Source organism: Tiliqua scincoides, chromosome 1 (genome assembly GCF_035046505.1).
Source record: "Tiliqua scincoides isolate rTilSci1 chromosome 1, rTilSci1.hap2, whole genome shotgun sequence".
Lineage (NCBI taxonomy): Eukaryota > Metazoa > Chordata > Lepidosauria > Squamata > Scincidae > Tiliqua > Tiliqua scincoides.
In genome coordinates, this window is record NC_089821.1 from 41,796,304 (window position 1) to 41,816,038 (window position 19,735).

The window sequence follows — 19,735 nt, forward strand, 5'->3', positions numbered from 1 at the left end:
AGTTTGAAGTGGGTAGGTGATGGGTGACAGGTAGATGCTTGACTAGTAAGCCAAGAGGATATTTGTGGACCCTTGATAACTAAAGGTATATTACAGTAATATAAAAAGCATCCAGGGCTCTCTCCTATAAAAATAACTGGACCCCTGAAGCTACTCTGAAACTTCCCGTTGCAGTGTGTATGTATAATGTATCTTCAGATTATTATCATGCTGTAGATACACCATGTTTTTCATGTGGTTTATATACTGTAGTAAAAAAAGAGTTCTCCCTGACTGTACTCCTTACTCATGCCAAGTCCACAGTAGCTCTTACAGGCTTTGGACTTGACCTGACACATACAGAGAAGGGGACAGACCCATGTGGATTTACAACAAGGTCAGAATTTCACTCAGCAGGGAAGTGTAGGTTTGAGATTCTGGTCTGTTTTGATCTCGGTCACTGATACCTGCTGCTTGTCCTTGTTGATTCCATTATGATTATCTCTTTGGATGATTGCCACTCACCATAGGGAACGTACTAGCGATGATTAGCTGCCCATTTCGGTAACCAGCTCCATTCCTGTATGCCATTATTTTTACTGCTTTCTGGTTCACAACTGCAGACATCTTCTCTGAGATTATTTGTGATGAGGTTTCTGTTCTCAAAGATGCTAGAACGTCTTCTAAATAATGCAACGTGCCTTCAGCTTCAGAAGTGGATAAATCCGTCTTTAAGATTAAAGAGGATAAGATCTAGTCATGACTGTGCTTCTGTTATCTTACTACAGTACCTTTCTTAAAGGTAGCTCATTGATTCAATTCTGAGTGTTACTCGTAATGAGAATGTGGAGAATGTTAATATGCACTTTGCTTATGCCACTAAGGGTGCAATCCTAACTGTGCCTTATGCCAGCCCAAGTCCCTTGGGCCGGCATAGGAGGGTTGCAAACATGCCATAAAGTATGTTTGCGCCTCCATGGGAGGAAGCCACATCAGTGCATGTAAATGCGCCAACGCACAGAGGCCGGCAGAAACCTCCACGGCAGCTTCCTTGCCACTGCTTCTGTCGGCACGCCTGCGCTGACACAAGCAGCAACGATAGGCGGGGAGGAGGCAGGAGGGGGGTGTTTCTGGGTGGGGGGAGGGCAGGCAATGGGCGGCCCCAGGGGCGGGCACATGGGGAGCCGGGTGTGGGGCTGGGACCCGGCAGTTATACCAGATCCCAACCCCCATGCCCGCAGAGAACAGAGTGGCTTCAAGCCCCTCCGCTCTCCTCAGACTTGCACTACCTCCAGAGGTGGCGCAAGCCCGAGGAGACCCATTGGGGCCAGCAGTCCTTACCCAGGGGTAAGGGGAAGAACTTCCCCTTGCCCCTGGCTGAGCCGCTGCAGCCAACGAATCTGCGTTGGATGCAGCGCAAGCCTCCTGGCTAGCCTGCTCCAGCACAGGTTTGGATTGCGCCCTAAGGATTGTTAAAGAGTTACAAGTAGGACAACATTTGTGATCTGCTACAGAGGATGCAAAATTGAACTTTGGTTACATTATCATTCTCATAAAGTGCTAGATGGCCCGAAGACTGCTGCCATACTGTTTCAAGTCCTTCTGTCCTAAATGAAGCTATGGAGATAGCACAAGACTGCTAATCATTCTGACACTTATATCTAGATGAATATTTCTGCCCTCCCAACTATATAATAGTTTTCCAATTCACTTCTTAAGTTTCTGTCTTGTTACAGTAATGCTTCAAAAGCTGTTTGATGTGCTACGTTTATAACTGATTACAAGGGCCTTAGTTGACTATATTCTAACTGGTTGACTATATAAAACAATAACATTTTGGGGAAAAATACTTTTCATTTAATACGGTACAATACCCAGTGGGAACCCAATAAATGGCAGGAACCTCTTGGGAAATGCAAGAATCAACATGAAATAACTGGTGGCACTCTTCTGGTCATATAAAACAGGGGTGGCCAAACCCCGACCCGGGGGCCACTTGCGGCCCTTGGGGACTCCCAATCCAGCCCACAGGGAGACCCCAGTCTCCAATGAGTCTCTGGCCCTCTGGAGACTTGCTGGAGCCTGTGCTGGCCTAATGCAACTGCTCTCAGCATGAGGGTGACTGTTTGCCCTCTCACGTGAGCTGTGGGATGAGGGCTCCCTCCACTGCTTGCTGTTTCACGTCTGTGCTGCAGCAGCAAAGGAAAGGCCAGCTATGCTTTGTGCAAGGCCTTTTAAAGGCCTTGAGCTATTGCAAGACATTCATTCATTTATATAAGTTCCATCTTAATATGGAGATAAACATAACATTTATGTAAATTTATGAAAATTTATTCAAATTTTAGATGCAAGTTAATTCTTTTTTTTCCTGGCCCCCGACACAGTGTCAGAGAGATGATGTGGCCCTCCTGCCAAAAACTTTGGACACCCCTAATATAAAAGAAAAGGAATTCACACACTTCTGTGAAGTAGTCCACTACTGTTCCCATTTTACAGATGGGAAACTGCTTTGGTTGTGTCCAAAGGTTCTCTTCCTCCAGCAGTCTGGAGGGAGAGAACCTTTGGATACAATCCTATGCCTTGATCAAGAATTAATCTGAAATAAGGTTTTTATGCCAGTACCTCCTTTGAACAATAAAATTTGGTACTGAAATTCTTAAGTAATGCTTAAGGACAGAGAACCTTCACGCATATGCAGAAGGTGTTTTTTCCCCTTTATCACTGGATAACCATAACCAGCCACAAACATATGGGATTACGAGGAAGGTTTCCAGCTAAGAGGTGATAACTTTAACTTAAGACTCAGCTCCAACACTTCCTTTTAGAAATTAAGACACTATTCACAATAAATCCCTGACAGAAAGGAAATATGAAGTCCAAAATTCTGTCCACTAGCTCATATGTCAATTTAATTTGTCAGTTTGCAAAAAGCTTCTCCATTTACACTCTAGTCTAAAATACTGGTAGGAAATTGCAAAGCCCTGTATTGGGCAGTGCTGTTTAATTTGTCCATAAACAATCTGGAGTTAAGAAATGAACAGTCAAGTGGTTAAGTTTACGGATAATACCAATTATCTCTGGATAATGAAAAGAAACTTACGACGCAGAGCAAAATGAAAAGTTCAATTCCGTGTGCAACAAGTAAGAAAAAGGCCAATGCATTCTAGGAATTGTCAGGAAAGGATTATTAACCCCCTCCCCCCCAGTGTTAATGCCTTTTTATAAATCTATGGAACAAGTGAATTCAGAATACAGTATATAGTTCTGGTTGTCCCTTAGGCTATGAAGCGTGGACTTGAGAGCCAGCAGCCAACTCAAGAGCCAATGTTTGCACTTACTTGAGAGCCAGCAGTGCTGGCACAAGGATGTGTGCCAGCCTGCTGGTGCCATATCCCGCAGGTGTGCTGGCCGACACAGATAGGATTGTGTTAGGCAGTGCAGAGGGGGTGGAAGAGGGTGGTGGGAGGGCTTTCCAGGAGTGGGGAGGGGGTGTTTGTGGGTAGGGGAGGGTGGAACAAGTGAGGATTTGGCCCAGGAGTGGGTGAGATTGGCGGTGGCTGCACACACCATATCCTAAACTTCACTCCTGGGCCTCAGAAACCTACACAGGCTGCTCGGATTTGTGCCAGCTAAATAGCTGCACCAGATTTGAGTAGCCCCATAGGGCAGGCTAGGGCTGGACACAGAGTAAGGGGAAAATGTCCCCTTACTCTGAGATGACCTCCAGCCTGCTCCAACTCTGCATTGGATGTAACATAGCCCATGTACCTGGCTGTACAGGAGAAGGGTTAGGATTGCGCTGTGAATGTATGTATGCTATGATGCAATTAAAACACCACAACACAAACCTTTTTAACATTAAGACACTTAAAGGGCGATATGCATAAATGATTTCCTTCCTCGGAGCCAGATGCACAAAAGAACATGGTGCCGGGGATCAACTTTTCCAGTTCCTTCTTTCCTCTCAGAGTCCTAGCACAAGCCAAGCATATAATTACCTTCTGCTTTCCACCTGGTGAAAGAAAATAGTAGCCCTGCAAAAAACAATGTTTAAATTCTTTAAAAGGTGGGGGAAATGCACAAATCTATTATTTTTGAATACATGGGGGCCTTAGTTTTACAAGTTTAAATTAGCCAGTTTTGGAAGAACATGTTTAATATCAAAACCTAATTGACACTCACAAATTTTTGAAATAACCTGGGAAAACGTGGTTTAAAAATATTTTAAATGTACTTGCTCCCTTACTTAGGGGAGGCCTCTGTGACTGCCCCCCTCCACTGCAGGAATGCAGCGCATGCCCTATTGACACAGCTGCATCAGTGCTGGAAAGCTGGATAGGATTGAGCTCGTAGTTCTCTTCCCCACTGTAACTAAGTTTAAGATGTGTAACTGAAAACATTGCATATTCTTCTCCTGCTTGTCTCCATTTTCCTCTGGGGAGGAAAAACGTGCACGTCTCCCCTGAGGACAGATCCTGTCCTCTTGCTACCTGTAAAGCACTATATACATTGATGGCACTATATACATTACAATAATTTAAATAATTTAAATTAAAATAATTTAAATAATTATTACAATAATATAAATAATAATTTACAGAAGTGTAATCATATTACAGCATCAGCATGTTCTTGCACTGATCCTGTTCATTTCATGCACTGATCCTGTTTTCATATGAAGAAAAACTTCCTAATGGTTTGACAGCATGGCATTTAAGAGAGTGTGTTAATAGTTCGTGTTAATAATGTGACTGTGGTCAGGCATTTTCCTGCTCCCCCCCTTGCTCCCAACTGGTGTATACTGGTTACATGAATTTTACACTGGGAGTAGAATCTTTGCTGTGTCTATTTCAGGTTCATACAAATATGCTGACATATCTTTTCTCTGATTTTGTTATGAGTTACATTTCTCTTTTCTATTATGGAAAACAAAAATTACTCACTGGTTGGTCTATTTTTTCTGTGTTGGTCACAGAGAATGTGCAAATAGAAGCATGATTTGCTGCTGTGATTTCTTGATCCAGGATCGTGCTGCAAAAGGCACTAAAAGTCTTTGTAGTCTCTGTGTAATTCCACTTTTGATTAGCAGCTCCATTTATGTATTCTTTGTATTTCTGCCAAAACATAATACATTTTATCCTCTTAGGATTTTTTTTTTTTCAGTATTTTGCTGATTCGCTTTGCTTGCAACTATTAACTGGGCAACAAACCCCATATTATATATCCTACGCCTCTTATCCCAAGCCCTAACCCTTACCCTACCTTTGCCTTTTAGAAATAAAAAAGTACATCTAATATAAATATAAATATATTGTGACACAAATATCCAGGGCACAAAAAGAATGAACACAAATGTCAAATAACGGGAAGCATTTGATCGGGACACAGCTGTCCAGGACCTAATGGTCCTGTCACTATCACTTGCATTTATAAACATTCTTTTATCAACTGAACTTACATTTATATTTGCTTTTATACGCCCCATGAGAAGCAGGTGCAGAGGGTAAATTGTAGCTGAGCCTGGGGTAAAAAAGGGGGTCTAGGAGCCAAAGGAGGGGGCCTGAAAATTTCCTGGGATCTTACATTTTCCAATCTCACCAGGGCCCATGAGAGGGGAATGCAGGGGTACATTGTACCTGGGCCCAGGTTCAAAAAGGGGGCCTGGGGGCCAAAGGAGGGGAGTTGGAAATTTATTGAGATCTTAGAAAATGTTTGCATATACTGTGTGAAGACCAGCATTCACATTTTGTGTAAGCCAACATAGTTTTATAGGTTATAATTCACGGAAATTATGATCCAATGATCCAATGAAATTATTATCCAATGAAGGAGGGAAAGGGCCCCAAAGAAACTTTATATTTCCTGATAAAATTCCTCTCAGAGGCCCTTGTTTTACTTATATCTTCTTCTGCATATCAGTACATCTTTTTCTAACACACATTGTAGTCTGGTTGCCTTTCGCTATTCTTTGAACTAGAGTGACCCAGAGTCTAGCTGGACCAGTCTCTGATGTTAAGACTTCCTATCTGGGATGGTTCATGTGGTGGGTATTTGCCAGCAGTGAAAGAAGTGGAGGTCAATCTCATCTGTAACTGGAATTTGCTCTTCCAGCTTTGTCTTTTTCTCAACCTATTGCTGTGAACTATAACAAACTTTTTATTCCAACAGCTCATGAGACTGGCTGCACTATTAACTATCAGTTTATATGAATTTTGTCTTACTGATTGATGAAACAGATACATATGATTGAAATTCTATGTAAATCAGCTGATCATTGCAAAACATGTATACAAAAAGTACCTAAGCTCTTCAATGATCTAGATGCTTATAGAACTTTGACATCAGTTCTGATGTGTGTTCTGCAGTACTATATAAACATAGGAGTTTACAAAATTTGCATCATCACGTATTGCATGGAATTGTATTAGATTATGTTTTTTCCCTTTGGAACAGACGAAAGTCAAATGTAAAAATATAGAATTATTAAAGATGGTTGTTCCGTCCATATACTGAACGCATCGGTATTCTCTGTGTGTACACAATTTACAGCAACAAACAGCTTTACCTGCAGGATGACAGCACAACCTTGCATTTCCAGTGGAGTCCTTGGATAGCCATTCAGTATGTTGGGCATTGATACTGCTAGCACTAAATTGCTGTCGGCCACAAGATGAAATGTCCTAGGAACAAAAGAGTCAGACTGAGACTAAGAACATAAGAACAGCCCCACTGGATCAGGCCATAGGCCCATCTAGTCCAGCTTCCTGTATCTCACAGCGGCCCACCAAATGCCCCAGGGAGCACACCAGATAACAAGAGACCTCATCCTGGTGCTCTCCCCTACATCTGGCATTCTGACTTAACCCATTCCTAAAATCAGGAGGTTGCGCATACACATCATGGCTTGTACCCCATAATGGATTTTTCCTCCAGAAACTCGGCCAATCCCCTTTTAAAGGCGTCTAGGCTAGACGCCAGCACCACATCCTGTGGCAAGGAGTTCCACAGACCGACCACGCGCTGAGTAAAGAAATATTTTCTTTTGTCTGTCCTAACCCGCCCAACACTCAATTTTAGTGGATGTCCCCTGGTTCTGGTATTATGTGAGAGTGTAAAGAGCATCTCCCTATCCACTCTGTCCATCCCCTGCATAATTTTGTATGTCTCAATCATGTCCCCCCTCAAGCGTCTCTTTTCTAGGCTGAAGAGGCCCAAACGCCATAGCCTTTCCTCATAAGGAAGGTGCCCCAGCCCCGTAATCATCTTACAAGATTACACACAGATATTATGATATTCCTTTGCTAACTAACAACCCAATCCTGACTTACACTTGAACAGGGAGGCTGGCAGACCTGCCCCATATCCAATATGATGTTGGGGTCAGTTGCTGCTTAGCCTGGGGCAAAGTGAATCACTTCCCCTTACCCCAGGTAACACCGCAGGAGCCTCAATGGATCTACTTGGAACTGTGCCACCTAAAGAGGTGGCACAGATCCAAACAACCCAGAGCTGCCCCGGGCTGCCTGGGAACGAGGTTAGTATCCTGCATAAGTGCCGGATTCCGGCCCCGTCTCCCACTCAACCCCCACCCACCTCCTGTCCTCCCCCCAACCTGAAACACCTCTTCCCTGCCCTCCACACACACACCCCTGACCCCTGTGCCACCCTGACTCAGCTGGCGTGAATTTACCCCATCCTGTTGGTGTGGAGGCTGGATTGGGCCTCTGTGGGCAGGTGCACCTCTGTGTGCTGGCCCGGCTGACTCCAGAGCAGACGCAAATGTGCTTTACAGCATGTTTGCGACACTCCCGGGTAGGCATAAGGGACTTAGCCCAGCACAGTGCAATCTCAGGATTGCGCTCTAAATAGCTCATTTCCAAATTTCTCTTAAGAGAGGTTTTTGACCTGAGTTGGTGTCATGAAATTGCTATATTTCACATGTGTTTTGGTCTACTTCCTTATGTGCTTAAAATCAATCTTAACTCAAGCTGGAATTCAATAGCCCAGTCTCTGTCCCTCAGAACTGGAATGCAAATTACAAGCAGCTTGATAGACAGAAGGGGGGGGGAATGTAAATTGGACTGACAGCACTGGACCCTGATAGCAAGTTTAACACAAGTCTGCTGCATGTACATTTTAATGCAATGGGGTCTGGCAGTGCTCCTGAGGCTTGTGCACCCCCATCCCATCAAAGATAATGATTGTGAACTTCAAAGGAGCTCATATTGCATTTGCCAAGGGAGGTTTACAATAGGCTGGTGAGATAAGATGGGACATTTCCTTGACTTATTTAAAATTAAGGTCTAGTGTCTTGTGTAAACAAAAATTATAATTAATTATCTGCAGTTCCAATTTCTGAGAGATAATTTCAGAAAGTTTTAGAGCGAGCTAGAAGAACAAGAGCACAATAGTCCTGAAATAGTCCTGAAAAGGACTGTGTGTTATTGTAACAGGACACTGTATAGTGTTTGCTGCTGCTGCTGTTTGCTACTGCAGACAAATATACCAGGGAAGAGTGGGGCTTGCCAGCGCACTATGTTTCCTGAAATGTGATCCAGGTTTGAAGTTACTGTTAACTTCTGAACAGAACTTACGCTTGCATTTCAGGAACAAGTATAATAGAAAACAGGTCTAGCCTGACAGGAAGTCCCTACGACAGTGAAATATGTGAGCTAATATTAAAATAACCAAGAGTCTAATGGCACCTTAAGCACTATCTAACATATGTGGTTCACAAAGCTTATGCTTTGTGAACCACATATATTTGATAGTGTTTAAGTGTGAGCTTAATGTGTAAGCTTATGCTTTGTGAACCACAGTTCAAAGCTTATGTTAGTTTTAGGCTGCAATCCTAACCACTCTTTACTGAGAGTAAGCCCCATTGAACAAAATAGGACTTACTTCTGAGTGGACCTGGTAAGGATTGTGCCCTTAGTCTTTAATATGCCACAAGATTGTTGTTTTTGTTGCTACAAGACTAATATGGCTATCTCCTGGAAAGTTAATAACAAAATGTAAACCTTTGTGAAATTCCACCATATTTCTAACAAGGAACTGCACCTGCTATCTTCTTTCCATATCCAGTGTTGATTGATGTCTCCACATTTCTTTTCCATCAAAATCACTTCAGTACCTGAATGTAGGTCAGAATTCTTGACACCCAGAACAAGATTTGGAAAGCTACAGTTGATAATCTTCCCATTTCGAAATTCAAACTGTTGATGATGGGCTTTCTGTAGCTCTTCTGTCAGTCTAGGTTGATGCCTAAAGTCAACAAAGATGCACTTAGCAGTAGAAAAGTGCTCTGCAAGCATTACTGTACTGTAACAGACAAAAGGACAGCAAGTCAAATGGAGTGGGCGGAATCTTTGTTTACTTCTGTGATCTGCGCTTTTAACACTGAAGTATCAAGGAGCACATCAGAACACATAGAAGTTGAGCTCAGATACTGAGAAACTGGGTGAGCAGACAGATGAAGGTGTGGAAAGAGAGGTCTCCCAAAACTGTAGAAAGGTCTTAGGGAGGGGGAAATGCAGAGAAATGTATTGAGTTTCATAGAAGAGTTTTTAGGTTGCACATGTAACATCACCTTTATTTAGGATGTACAATGGTCCTCTGTGCTTACATGAAATCTAGGAAATTAGACAAATGTAGATGCAGCCCAGTAAGCCTCTAAAATAGTCATACTAGGACATATAGTCAAGACACACACAGCAAAGAGCATAAAACAATACATAACTGTGAGTTAGCATGAGAATAATGAAATCAAACTGTGAAATCAGTGACTCTCAAAGTTCATTCTTCTTGTTTTAACTGTTCCTTTTAAACAAAGGATTTCATGCAATTTCTTTGTTACTCATCTTTTGTCCTCTGTTTTTTGTTTGTTTGTTTGTTTGCAAGGCTAGTGCAGACAGACTCTGATACTTTGACTTCTTTTGGAAAAGACTTGTATGGCTTTTGGAATCTGGGAAGGAGTTTGAGGAAACTCTGAGCCAGCTGATGGCTGAGGAACTCTTGACAGGACCATGGGATGGGCTACAGAGCCTGCATGGGGAATAACCAGAAATCATGAGGGGCAATCTCCTAATAGTTCCCCTCACAAACTCTGAGTGACCCTTGCCTCTCTAGCCCTTGTGCCACATCACATGCTGCTGCTTAAGGTCCCCTGGCCCTCAGATGCATCTTTTCAGGGGGTTCTGGGAGATTAGTAGATAGGTCAGGGTGGGGATAGTGGCTTCTGCTGGTGCATGTTGCACTAGTGGAATTCTTCATATGATGCACACTGTAAACTTAAAAAAAAAATTGGTGGCACAGTAGAGCACAATACTGCAGTATATTGAATGGGCTCCATATAAAGATAAACCTCTTGCCCTGTTCATAAGCTGTCCCCCTGCTTTTGCCAGGCTCATGAAGGGCCCCCCTATGTGCAGCATTTGCCCCTGCAGGCAAACTTTTATTACATGGAGAGCAGGCACAGTGTTGAAGGGGTACAAAAAGATGGGACTTGTCAGTGCCCTCCTGTTGCCTCCCCTCCCCCATGCATTCAGCAACATGTGAAAAATTACATGAACTGGACTAAATCAGTATCATAACCCTTTTTTATTCCATGTTAAAAACTGTGTCTCCCTTTTTTACTCAATTATCATTTTTAAAATTGTGCCATTCACTAACAGTAATCTTCCTGAAAATCTTTAGATACAGAAATAGGAACTCTTTGTCATGTTCTAAATATAACTATAAATATCTGACCTGTATTTTTGATATAACTCTGCATTTTCAAAGAACTGTTCATTTTTCTCCTTTTCAAAGTTGCAGTCCTCATCAAAATCATAGGAATTTTGTTGCCAGGCATATTTAGTAGTTGTAAACCATGCATCTGATTTAAGGTGGGATTTTTCATGAGAATTCCTGAAAAGAAAGAACTATAAATATGAAACTTGTAATGCTAGTGCTCATTACCATTTTAAATTCAGCATGAAGATTTAAATCATTAATTAAAATTGTGTTTTCCTAAGGTAATCATTAGAATTATTATCCTTGTGTCAACGGCTGAATAAATACTAGGGCTGCAATGCTGCATATAGTTAGGCTCTTTAAATTCCACTGAAGTTGATGAAATCCAAAAGGTGCAAGATTGCAGGCTAAATTATTTAGGTCATGGTTCAAAGTCTTAAGAAAGTGCAGTCATCAATACTTTCACATCTAAGCTTTCCTTCCACCATCAGTTAGACTTGGGAGGTTAATTGGAAAGTGTGTATTCTACATTGCCCTAGAACAGACTATTTAGAAGCTGCTGCTTCTGTAGGAAGAGGAAAAAATGGGAAGGGAGAAGCACTAAAAAAGGGGGGGGAGAGGGGAAAAAACAGGAGGAGTAAAAACCTTGGAATGGGTGCTAGGAAAAGAACTTTTTTGTGGTAAAACCAGTTCTTTTCAGTAATGAAACACTTCTTCAGCAGAACACTTCCTACAGGAAAATTCAGCTGGAGATTCTTGTTAATGTTTGTGTAGTCTTCTCTAGCATCTGGCTACCTGCCTTCTTGTCTTCCTATAAGCTTGCACGCTTATAGGTTTTGGTAAAAGGAAGAGACATTCTTGCTTAGTTCAACTGTAAATAAGATAATAAAATCATTGGGTCAGGCACCATAGTCCTGAAAATGCGACTGGAGCTGTATTTTATCTGGAGGGAAGCCTCCCTGACCCTTGGAAGGCCTTCTAAGGCCTCTGGAAGGCCAAAATAGCAACTTCTGGTTTTGACTGAAAACCAGAAGTTGCAATTTTTTAGCCTTCCAGAGGCTGTAGAAGGCCTTCTGAAGATCGGGGAGGCCACACGTGGCTTCCCTAGTTCTCAGAAGGCCATCCGGACAAACTGGAGCACTGGTTACATTCGGGGGAAGCAGGTCCAGCTGAATCCGCAGGTTTGGAACCCGTGGTAGTCAGTATGGTCCTGTACTCTTTCACATAAAAACAGTAACTGACTTTACCTCTGTCACCCAATGGCCCTCTGAGCCCACCTTTAACTATATTTTTCTCTATCTTTGTCTCTATGTGTGCATTTTCATGTACATGCACCTGCCCACTGAGAAAAACATTTTGTGAAGCTGATGAAGTGGAATCTGGTCCACAAAAGCTATGTTGAAATAAGTTGTGTGTCTACAAGTTGCTATGAGAAGTTTGGTTATTTTCACTTTTGAGGGGCTGCTTAATGTCTGGGAAAACCTCAAGCATATGGATTCATTCTCAAAGAACGGAACAGAGCACACTGTTTTTAGAGAAAGATGTGATGACACCTTGATGGGCTTGGTGTTAAATGGTGTCCACATTTACAAGCTGGCTTCTGCTACTGATAAAAAGATAGAAAAGGCAACCTTTTCCTACACTGTTCGACAGAGTTTAATATGGAAACCATATTTTAAAAGCAAATATTCTTTGTGGCAGCTGTGCATGCTAAGAACATGTAAGTTGCATTATCCAATGCCCTCACTGTAAGCCATGAAAGGCTCTAACAGGTCTGCTTTCCATAAAATTGTTAGCTTCTCCAAACGGGTTCCGTCTGAAGGCCCTATTGTGCCTCTTGCATGAGAGTGCCTTGGTAGCATTCCCTGAGAAGTTAAAATGAAGGTACACTAAAGGTTCCCCTGGCGTTAAGCCTAGTCGTTTCTGACTCTAGGGGTAGTGGTCATCTCTGTTTCTAGCCCCGTAGACAGTTGCCTTGGTAATGTGGCCAGTATGACTAAATGCCTAGATGCACAGAATGCCATGGTACCTATTTATCTACTTGCATTTTTACATGCTTTCGAACTGCTAGGTTGGCAGGAGCTGGGACAAGCGACAGGAGCTCACCCCACTGTACAGATTTGAACTGCCAACCTTGCAGTCAACAGGATCATCAACTCAGCGGTTTAACCCACTGAGCCACCACGTCCCTGCACTACATTTATATTAACATCTGTAGTACAATCACCAAAACCTCTGGAACAGTTTGATTTTTATGGGGATAAAGCATACAAGGCAATGAAATATTTATTATTACTAATTTCTAACATGAACATTTCACCATCAATATGTCATGAACTGACATAATCAGTATCACCCTATGGCACAGCAATGACAACCTATAGTTTCCACATGATTATTGCGAATATCTGCAGCTCTGTACATTTCAGAAAACAACAGTGCCACCTATTGCTTGAATTAGTAAATGCAATTTGTTTTTACACTAGCCATTTCAAGCAAACACCAACCATTCCTCTTCCGGCTTCCGCACCTTTCAAGTGCAGCTCCGTACAAACAATAGTTTTTCAGATCCTTGATGTTGGGGTGGGAGTATGATGCACCTGCCATTTCCTACAGTGTCCATATTGTGAGTGCAACCTGCAGGTCCTCCGAGCTGCTCGCAGCAAAGTCCAGCAGACTGCTAGGAGATGTGTTAATGATTACTGGCTCCAACTCTGTTCCCAGATACAGATAGCAGTTGACACAGGCAACATCAAGGGGATGTATGATGGTATCAAGCAGGCCCTAGGTCCAACACAGAAGAGAATTGCCCATCTGAAGTCTGCCACAGGCGAGGTCATCCAGGACTGGGTGCAACAGATGGAATGCTGGGTGCAGTACTACTCTGAGCTGTATTCCAGAGAAAACGTAGTCACCGAAGAAGCGCTGAACAACATTGAGTGCCTGCTTGTGTTGGAGGAGCTTGACAGTGAACCAAGCCTAGAAGAACTTCACATGGCCCTGGACTCCCTTGCCTCCCTGGACTCGTGCAGGGAAAGCGCCCTACAGGTAGACCACAGCTGCGATACAAGGACATCTGCAAGAGGGATCTGAAGGCCTTAGGAATGGACCTCAACAGGTGGGAAACCCTGGCCTCTGAGTGGCCCGCTTGGAGGCAGGCTGTGCAGCATGTCCTCTCCCAGTTTGAAGAGACACTTGGCCAACAGACTGAGGCAAAGAGGCAAAGAAGGAAGGCCCATAGCCAGGGAGACAGACCAGGGACAGACCGCACTTGCTCCCAGTGTGGAAGGGATTGTCACTCCCGAATCAGCCTTTTCAGCCACACTAGACGCTTTTCCAGAACCACCATTCAGAGCATGATACCATACTCTTTTGTGACTGAAGGTTGCCAACTACTACACATTTATTCATTCCTGTCTCTCTGTAGTCTCTGATCAAACAGATTTTGTAGGCTTGTGTATTACTCATGGGCAACATCACTAGATCATACATGACCATGTTGGCCCATTAGAAGAACAATTCACAGGCCAAAATAGCTCCAGCACATCACTACTGGGGTTGGTTTGCAACCTGCAGCTGTAACAATGAGGCAGTTTCAACAAAACAGAATTTTGGTTTTCTTCAATGTCATAACACTAAGGAAGCTCATTGCTGAACTGGAATCACTATTTTATTTTTAAATTTGATACATTATAAGGTATTTTAAATATAGGTGTGTCTGACAAAAGTCATGAGCCTACAAAATCTTATGCTGCAATACATTTGTTAATCTTTAAGATGTCAAAGGACACTTTTTTGTTTTATTGGCTTGTGATGTTTTATTTATTGTCCTATTTGCTGTGAATAAGACAGAATGTTTGCAAAAGTTAAGCACTTTAAAATCCTACTGAGTTGGATCCGAAGTATCGCCAATAGATTTGTGATAATAGACTGTCCTTTACTCTCCACTGCAGCTCCTGGGCAGCCCAACAACCGCTTATGAAGGTTGGTTCACTCAGGAATCACATAGGATGGGCTGAAGCTGAAGGATGAAACAGCAGAAATCATGGCCACACCCACTCCTTGTATGAGAAGGAGCCCCTTCTTCTCACTACAGGCAGGGCCTGCCAGCCAGGAGGCTGACTACAGCTGCTGCTTTGAGTGGCAGGTTTGGGGGGGGGCAGTGAACCAGTGAAGCGTGCACTGCACTCTGTGTCTGCCAGTCTCTGGCCTGCCAGTTGTCCAGCTGCTTCAGTAAGTTGTTCAACCTTTTCCTCACTCACTGAAAGTGATTGGGAAGAGGACTGGGGCAGCAGGAGCCTTCCTCTTCTCAGGTGCTGCCATTGTAAGTGACTGTGGCAGCAGGGCTGCAAGAAGCAGCTAAAGGGCAAACCTGTTCTGACTGCTTGCTTCCACAAGCAATTGAGTTGTTTTCTTTATTTTCATTCTATATTCAAGAAGAATTTTGACATCTATTTCAGAGGTCTGGGTTTCTTTATCGGGTGTTTTCTGGTGATAACTGCTACAAAAAGTTTAGCTTTCTAACCCCTTTCTTTCTACAGCAGTCTCAGGGCCCAATCCTATAGTCCGCACCGTGCCTCTGCGGCGCGGACCACAGTTGCAAACATGCCATAAGGCATGTTTGCGGGGCTTACTGCTGGGCTCCCACCAGAGGTGGCTCAGCTGCAGCTGGCGCTGAGCCACCACCCAGCGGGCGCCCACATTCCGCAGCTCGGCGGTGCCTGTGACCGCCGGGCTGCGGAATGGCAAATGGGATGGGGGTGTTCCGGGAAGGGGGGAGGCCAGCATGATGCGGGGAGGGGGCGGGGAGGCCGGCGTGACGCGGGGAAGGGGGGTGTGCCAGAGGCATGCCTGGGGGCGGGCGGGAGGAGGATCAAAGGAGCTCCGCTCTGCAGGATCCTAGGCGCTCATGGAGGCTGCATGCCTTACACGAGCGCCTTTACTTTAGCGGCACCCAAAGAGAGTAGCCCCATTGCGGGGCTGCCTCCCTTACCTGGGGAAAGGGGACGAACGTCCCCTACTCCCAAGGTGCCTCCTGTGGTAGCGCAGGAGGTGCTGGATTCGACGGCAGCCCTCGTGGTGCCACCTAGTGGGGGTGCCCCGGGCAGCTCAGGATTGGGCTGCCCATTAGGATTGGGCTGCCCATATACATTTTTCAGTCTTGGCCTGCAATGTATATGATTTCTGGCAAACGAAGGTAAAATTAATAAAAGGCAAAACGAATATTCCAAAATTGAACCTAACATGCATTTCTCCATACTGGCACTACATCAGTTAATTATTTTAAACTTAAAAAAAAAAAAAAAGTTCCATTCATCATAAGCAGAAAGAGAAACAATTAAAATGCTTTGAAATTGAAAAGGAGAAATAATGAGATAAGATGTTGTATAAAATTGTGCCAGTGCCTTAATTGTTGCACTCTAAACATTCCATAAGAGGAATTTTTGTTGTTAAAATGTCTACCACCTGCAAAAAAACTACCCCACATATATATTTCCTGCAGCTGTTCTGGTAATCGTTTTGGATTACTTACAGACATTTATGTGCCTCATTGTTGGTTTTCTCAGTTTTTCCTTCAGCTTGCTTTTCCTCTGGCTCTTCTACAACTTTTTCCTCTTCACCATCCACTCTAAGTTTTTCCACTGAAAGTTTGGCTCCAACAGCAATGTAGTTCCTGACTTCCAAGACAAGATCTGGAAGAAGGTATGCAAGGAAGTTTGCTTCTAATATTATGGAAGTGATTTCTTTTTATAAAAGTGAGCTCTATCCACAACAATAGTTGTACATACAGATAGCTTTTCAGAATAGTGTTCCTAGCTCAAAACAGTGTTATGTGTTGCACTTACAACCCAGTCCTATCCTTTTTAACTCTGCTGTTGTAAACTATCTCTTGACCTACACTAACACAGCGTACTGTGCTTGGCATGCAGGACAAAATCAATTTGCTCTGCTTTTTGCAGTTCAAACCATCCCCAGTATTAGCCACAAGTCAGACATCTGCATGGTTATGACAGATTCAGGATGCAGCTGATGTTAGAGACCTAACTGTAAATAAATTTGGGACAATATTATCATGTATTCTCATTTGCATTTCTTGTTCTTTCCCACATCTGAACCTACTCAGTGACAATTGTGCTTTCGTGGAAAGGAGGTAGGCCCTCCTATGTTGCTGCATTCTGTCATATACACCAAAGGCCTACTATGGTACTATAACTGTTTTTGGAGATTTGTTTAGATAGTTGATTAATTAGTCTAAAATTCATGTGAATGCCACAGATGAACAGTGTTTTATAGAATGTATTGAATGATTGGCAATTGTGCAATTATTCAATGACCTGATGTTATTAAGTACCTAGGAATTTTAATTCCTAGGGAAATAACACTGGTGATCGAGTTGAACTTCAATAAACCTTGAAACTTTTGGACTTGGAAAGTGGGCTCCTTTAAATCTGTCTCTTTGGGGCAGAGCTAATACACTTAAAATGAATATCATATTTCGTAAAAGTTATGTTTTGTGTGCAACTTTTCTTATAGATATCACAAAGCTATATTAATAAACTTTATACTTTGTTCAGGAAATGTTTATGGGGATCTGCACTGCCTAGAATTTCCTTTCGGCAGATGCAATTATCATTTAATGATAGGGGCTTGGACTTCCTGAATTTAATTTATATCATCAAGTTTACAGACCATATTGGGATCTACACATGTCAAAACTAAGAGGACATCATTAGCATTACCTGCAGTCACATGTCTGGAATATGATCGCACAAATATATGAATTTGATCTGTATTCACATGCTAATTGTGGGTAAATCCAGAAATGAAGACTGGGAAGGAATCCGTTTTGTGGAAGACCTGGACTGATAGGTCAGTTTTTACTTTAGATCAATTGATTGACCAAGATCAGGTGTTCCTTTCATTTTCAAGGCTGGTAGCTAGATATGAATTATCATTGTTGGCTAAGTGGCAATATTTGCAAATGTGGCATCTACTCGTGTCTCTGTTTGGTCCTGTGGCATTATCTGCCTCAGACTCTGTTACTCTTAGAAATACTCCTAAATTCAATAAAAAAAGAAGTCTGCAATATTTGTTTACAAATATCTGATGTCACTTAACAAATACAACACTCAAATAATTAGAATAGAATGGACTACAGTGCTTGATGGTCCTATCTTATATAACCAATGGAAAATGGTTTTAAATAACATATCCACATTATCTCTGGATCTCAGATGGCGTTTAATTCAGTAAAAAATGTTTTTAGGGTTTATGGGACACTGCAGCATCATTAAAGGGTTAATTAAAGAATATAAATGTAATACCTCAGATGTGCCTTTACACATACGTACGCTTTGGTCTTGTTCAGAGATACATCTTTTGTGGGAAGGATTTTTTAAAATACTAATGTTGTATTGCAGCAATCACTGATATTTGCCATCACTTATGTACTTTTGAACTATTTACCAGTATCATGGAAGTTAACAGTGAGACAGCGGTAGTGGATTCTCTGTGCCCTTATGGTAGCTAAAATATTGAAAAATTGGAAGGATAAGTGCTCTCCTACCATTAGTCAATAGATTGAAGAGATTTTAAACTTTATCGACTTTTTGAACAAGTGCCTTAAAGACAATAACTATGATTGGATATATTTATGGATATTTGGAAGCCTTTCCTAGATAGATACATATCTAGATAGATACTATATAGGTATATATATACAAGTGGGACCTCCGTATATCTGCATTGCATCTACGGATCTGGCTCAACGTGTGTCCCCCAGACCCAGACTTGGCCCCATCTGAGCCCTCTGGAGGCGATGGGGGTTGCCTCTGTGGGCTTCAGAATGGCCGTTTTGGCCCGGGGGAAACCAGAAGTGACTTTTTATGCCATAGAAGGCATATAAGTCCTTCAGGGGCTTCCCCTGGACCTCAGAATGCCTTATACGGCATGTAAACGTCATTTCTGTTTTCCTGAAGGAAACTGGAAATAGCATTTTTTTCCGCCATACTGCCCCTGCAGGCTTCAGAAAGCCCTCTGGAGGGGACGGGAGTGCAGCTCTGATCCCCTTCAGAGGGCTGAAGGGGCCAAAGATCACGGATTTGATCCATGATTTTTGGTATCCGTGGGGGGTCGGAAAATGAATCCCTCAGATACCAAGGCCCCACCTGTATACATATAGTGTATGTATGTATATGTATATGTGTACTATATGTATACATATAGTGTATGAAATATGCAATACTGTAGATTGCTTAAATATCTTTATAATGTATTACTTCTCTCTCTATTTCTTTTTCCCTTCTTAAAAACAAAAACAGATATATAAGTTTCTCTTTGTAATTGTTTTGTTCTGTTTGTGTATGTATTATGTCCGTAAATGTATTTTCTCACAAAAATGAAAAATTAAATAACAAGCAAGCAAACAAATACCCAAAGGTTCGATACTAGACAAAAGAAAAACAGATTACATAACTGAACTGAGTCTAAAGGGTAGAACAGTTCTACTTTAAGTTACAAAACTGTCGTTGTTAGGGCAGTAGTAATATAGGACTAACTACAACTAAGCACACTGGGCATGATCCAGCCCAAAGTTAAGACTTTTGGATTCCATTGGTTACAGTGAGAGAAATGTAAACCTGCACTTAACTCTCACTTAGAAAACAACAGGACTTGGACGTGCTTGTCTGGCTGGATTGTACGCACGGAGCACAGTGTCTCCCTCATGACGCATTATTATCATTAACATATATTAAATATACATTTACAAAAGCAGCTGAGATAGCAGTGTGCTCACTTTTTGGGTTGCGCATGACACAGAAGGCAGAAACAGTAGTTATATCAGATGCTAAGTTACTAAGTTGGAGACGTTTCTTGTGTTGAGCCATAGTCACCTGTGGATCAAGCCATTGTTCTCCACACGAAACATAAACCTGTTTAAAAATGATAGATACATTTGTTTCATATTCATGGAGCAAGAAAGGAATGCTTGTGTTCAACTAAAAGGTAATCTGACCTTGGG

At 42.5% G+C, this 19,735-nt stretch overlaps 1 protein-coding gene across 1 annotated transcript in view; it reads right to left on the reverse strand.

Moving 5' to 3' along the window:
- DCDC1 (doublecortin domain containing 1) overlaps positions 1-19,735 on the reverse strand; it is a 337,894-nt gene that overhangs the window by 22,762 nt on the left and 295,397 nt on the right. Inside the window, exons 25-32 of the mRNA XM_066636033.1 lie at positions 19,511-19,646; positions 16,247-16,406; positions 10,729-10,887; positions 9,040-9,243; positions 6,545-6,659; positions 4,923-5,093; positions 3,828-4,013; positions 505-708 (exon numbers count right to left, since the gene is read on the reverse strand). Coding sequence (XP_066492130.1) covers positions 505-708; positions 3,828-4,013; positions 4,923-5,093; positions 6,545-6,659; positions 9,040-9,243; positions 10,729-10,887; positions 16,247-16,406; positions 19,511-19,646 — 1,335 coding nt within the window. The remainder of the gene's footprint in view (positions 1-504; positions 709-3,827; positions 4,014-4,922; positions 5,094-6,544; positions 6,660-9,039; positions 9,244-10,728; positions 10,888-16,246; positions 16,407-19,510; positions 19,647-19,735) is intronic.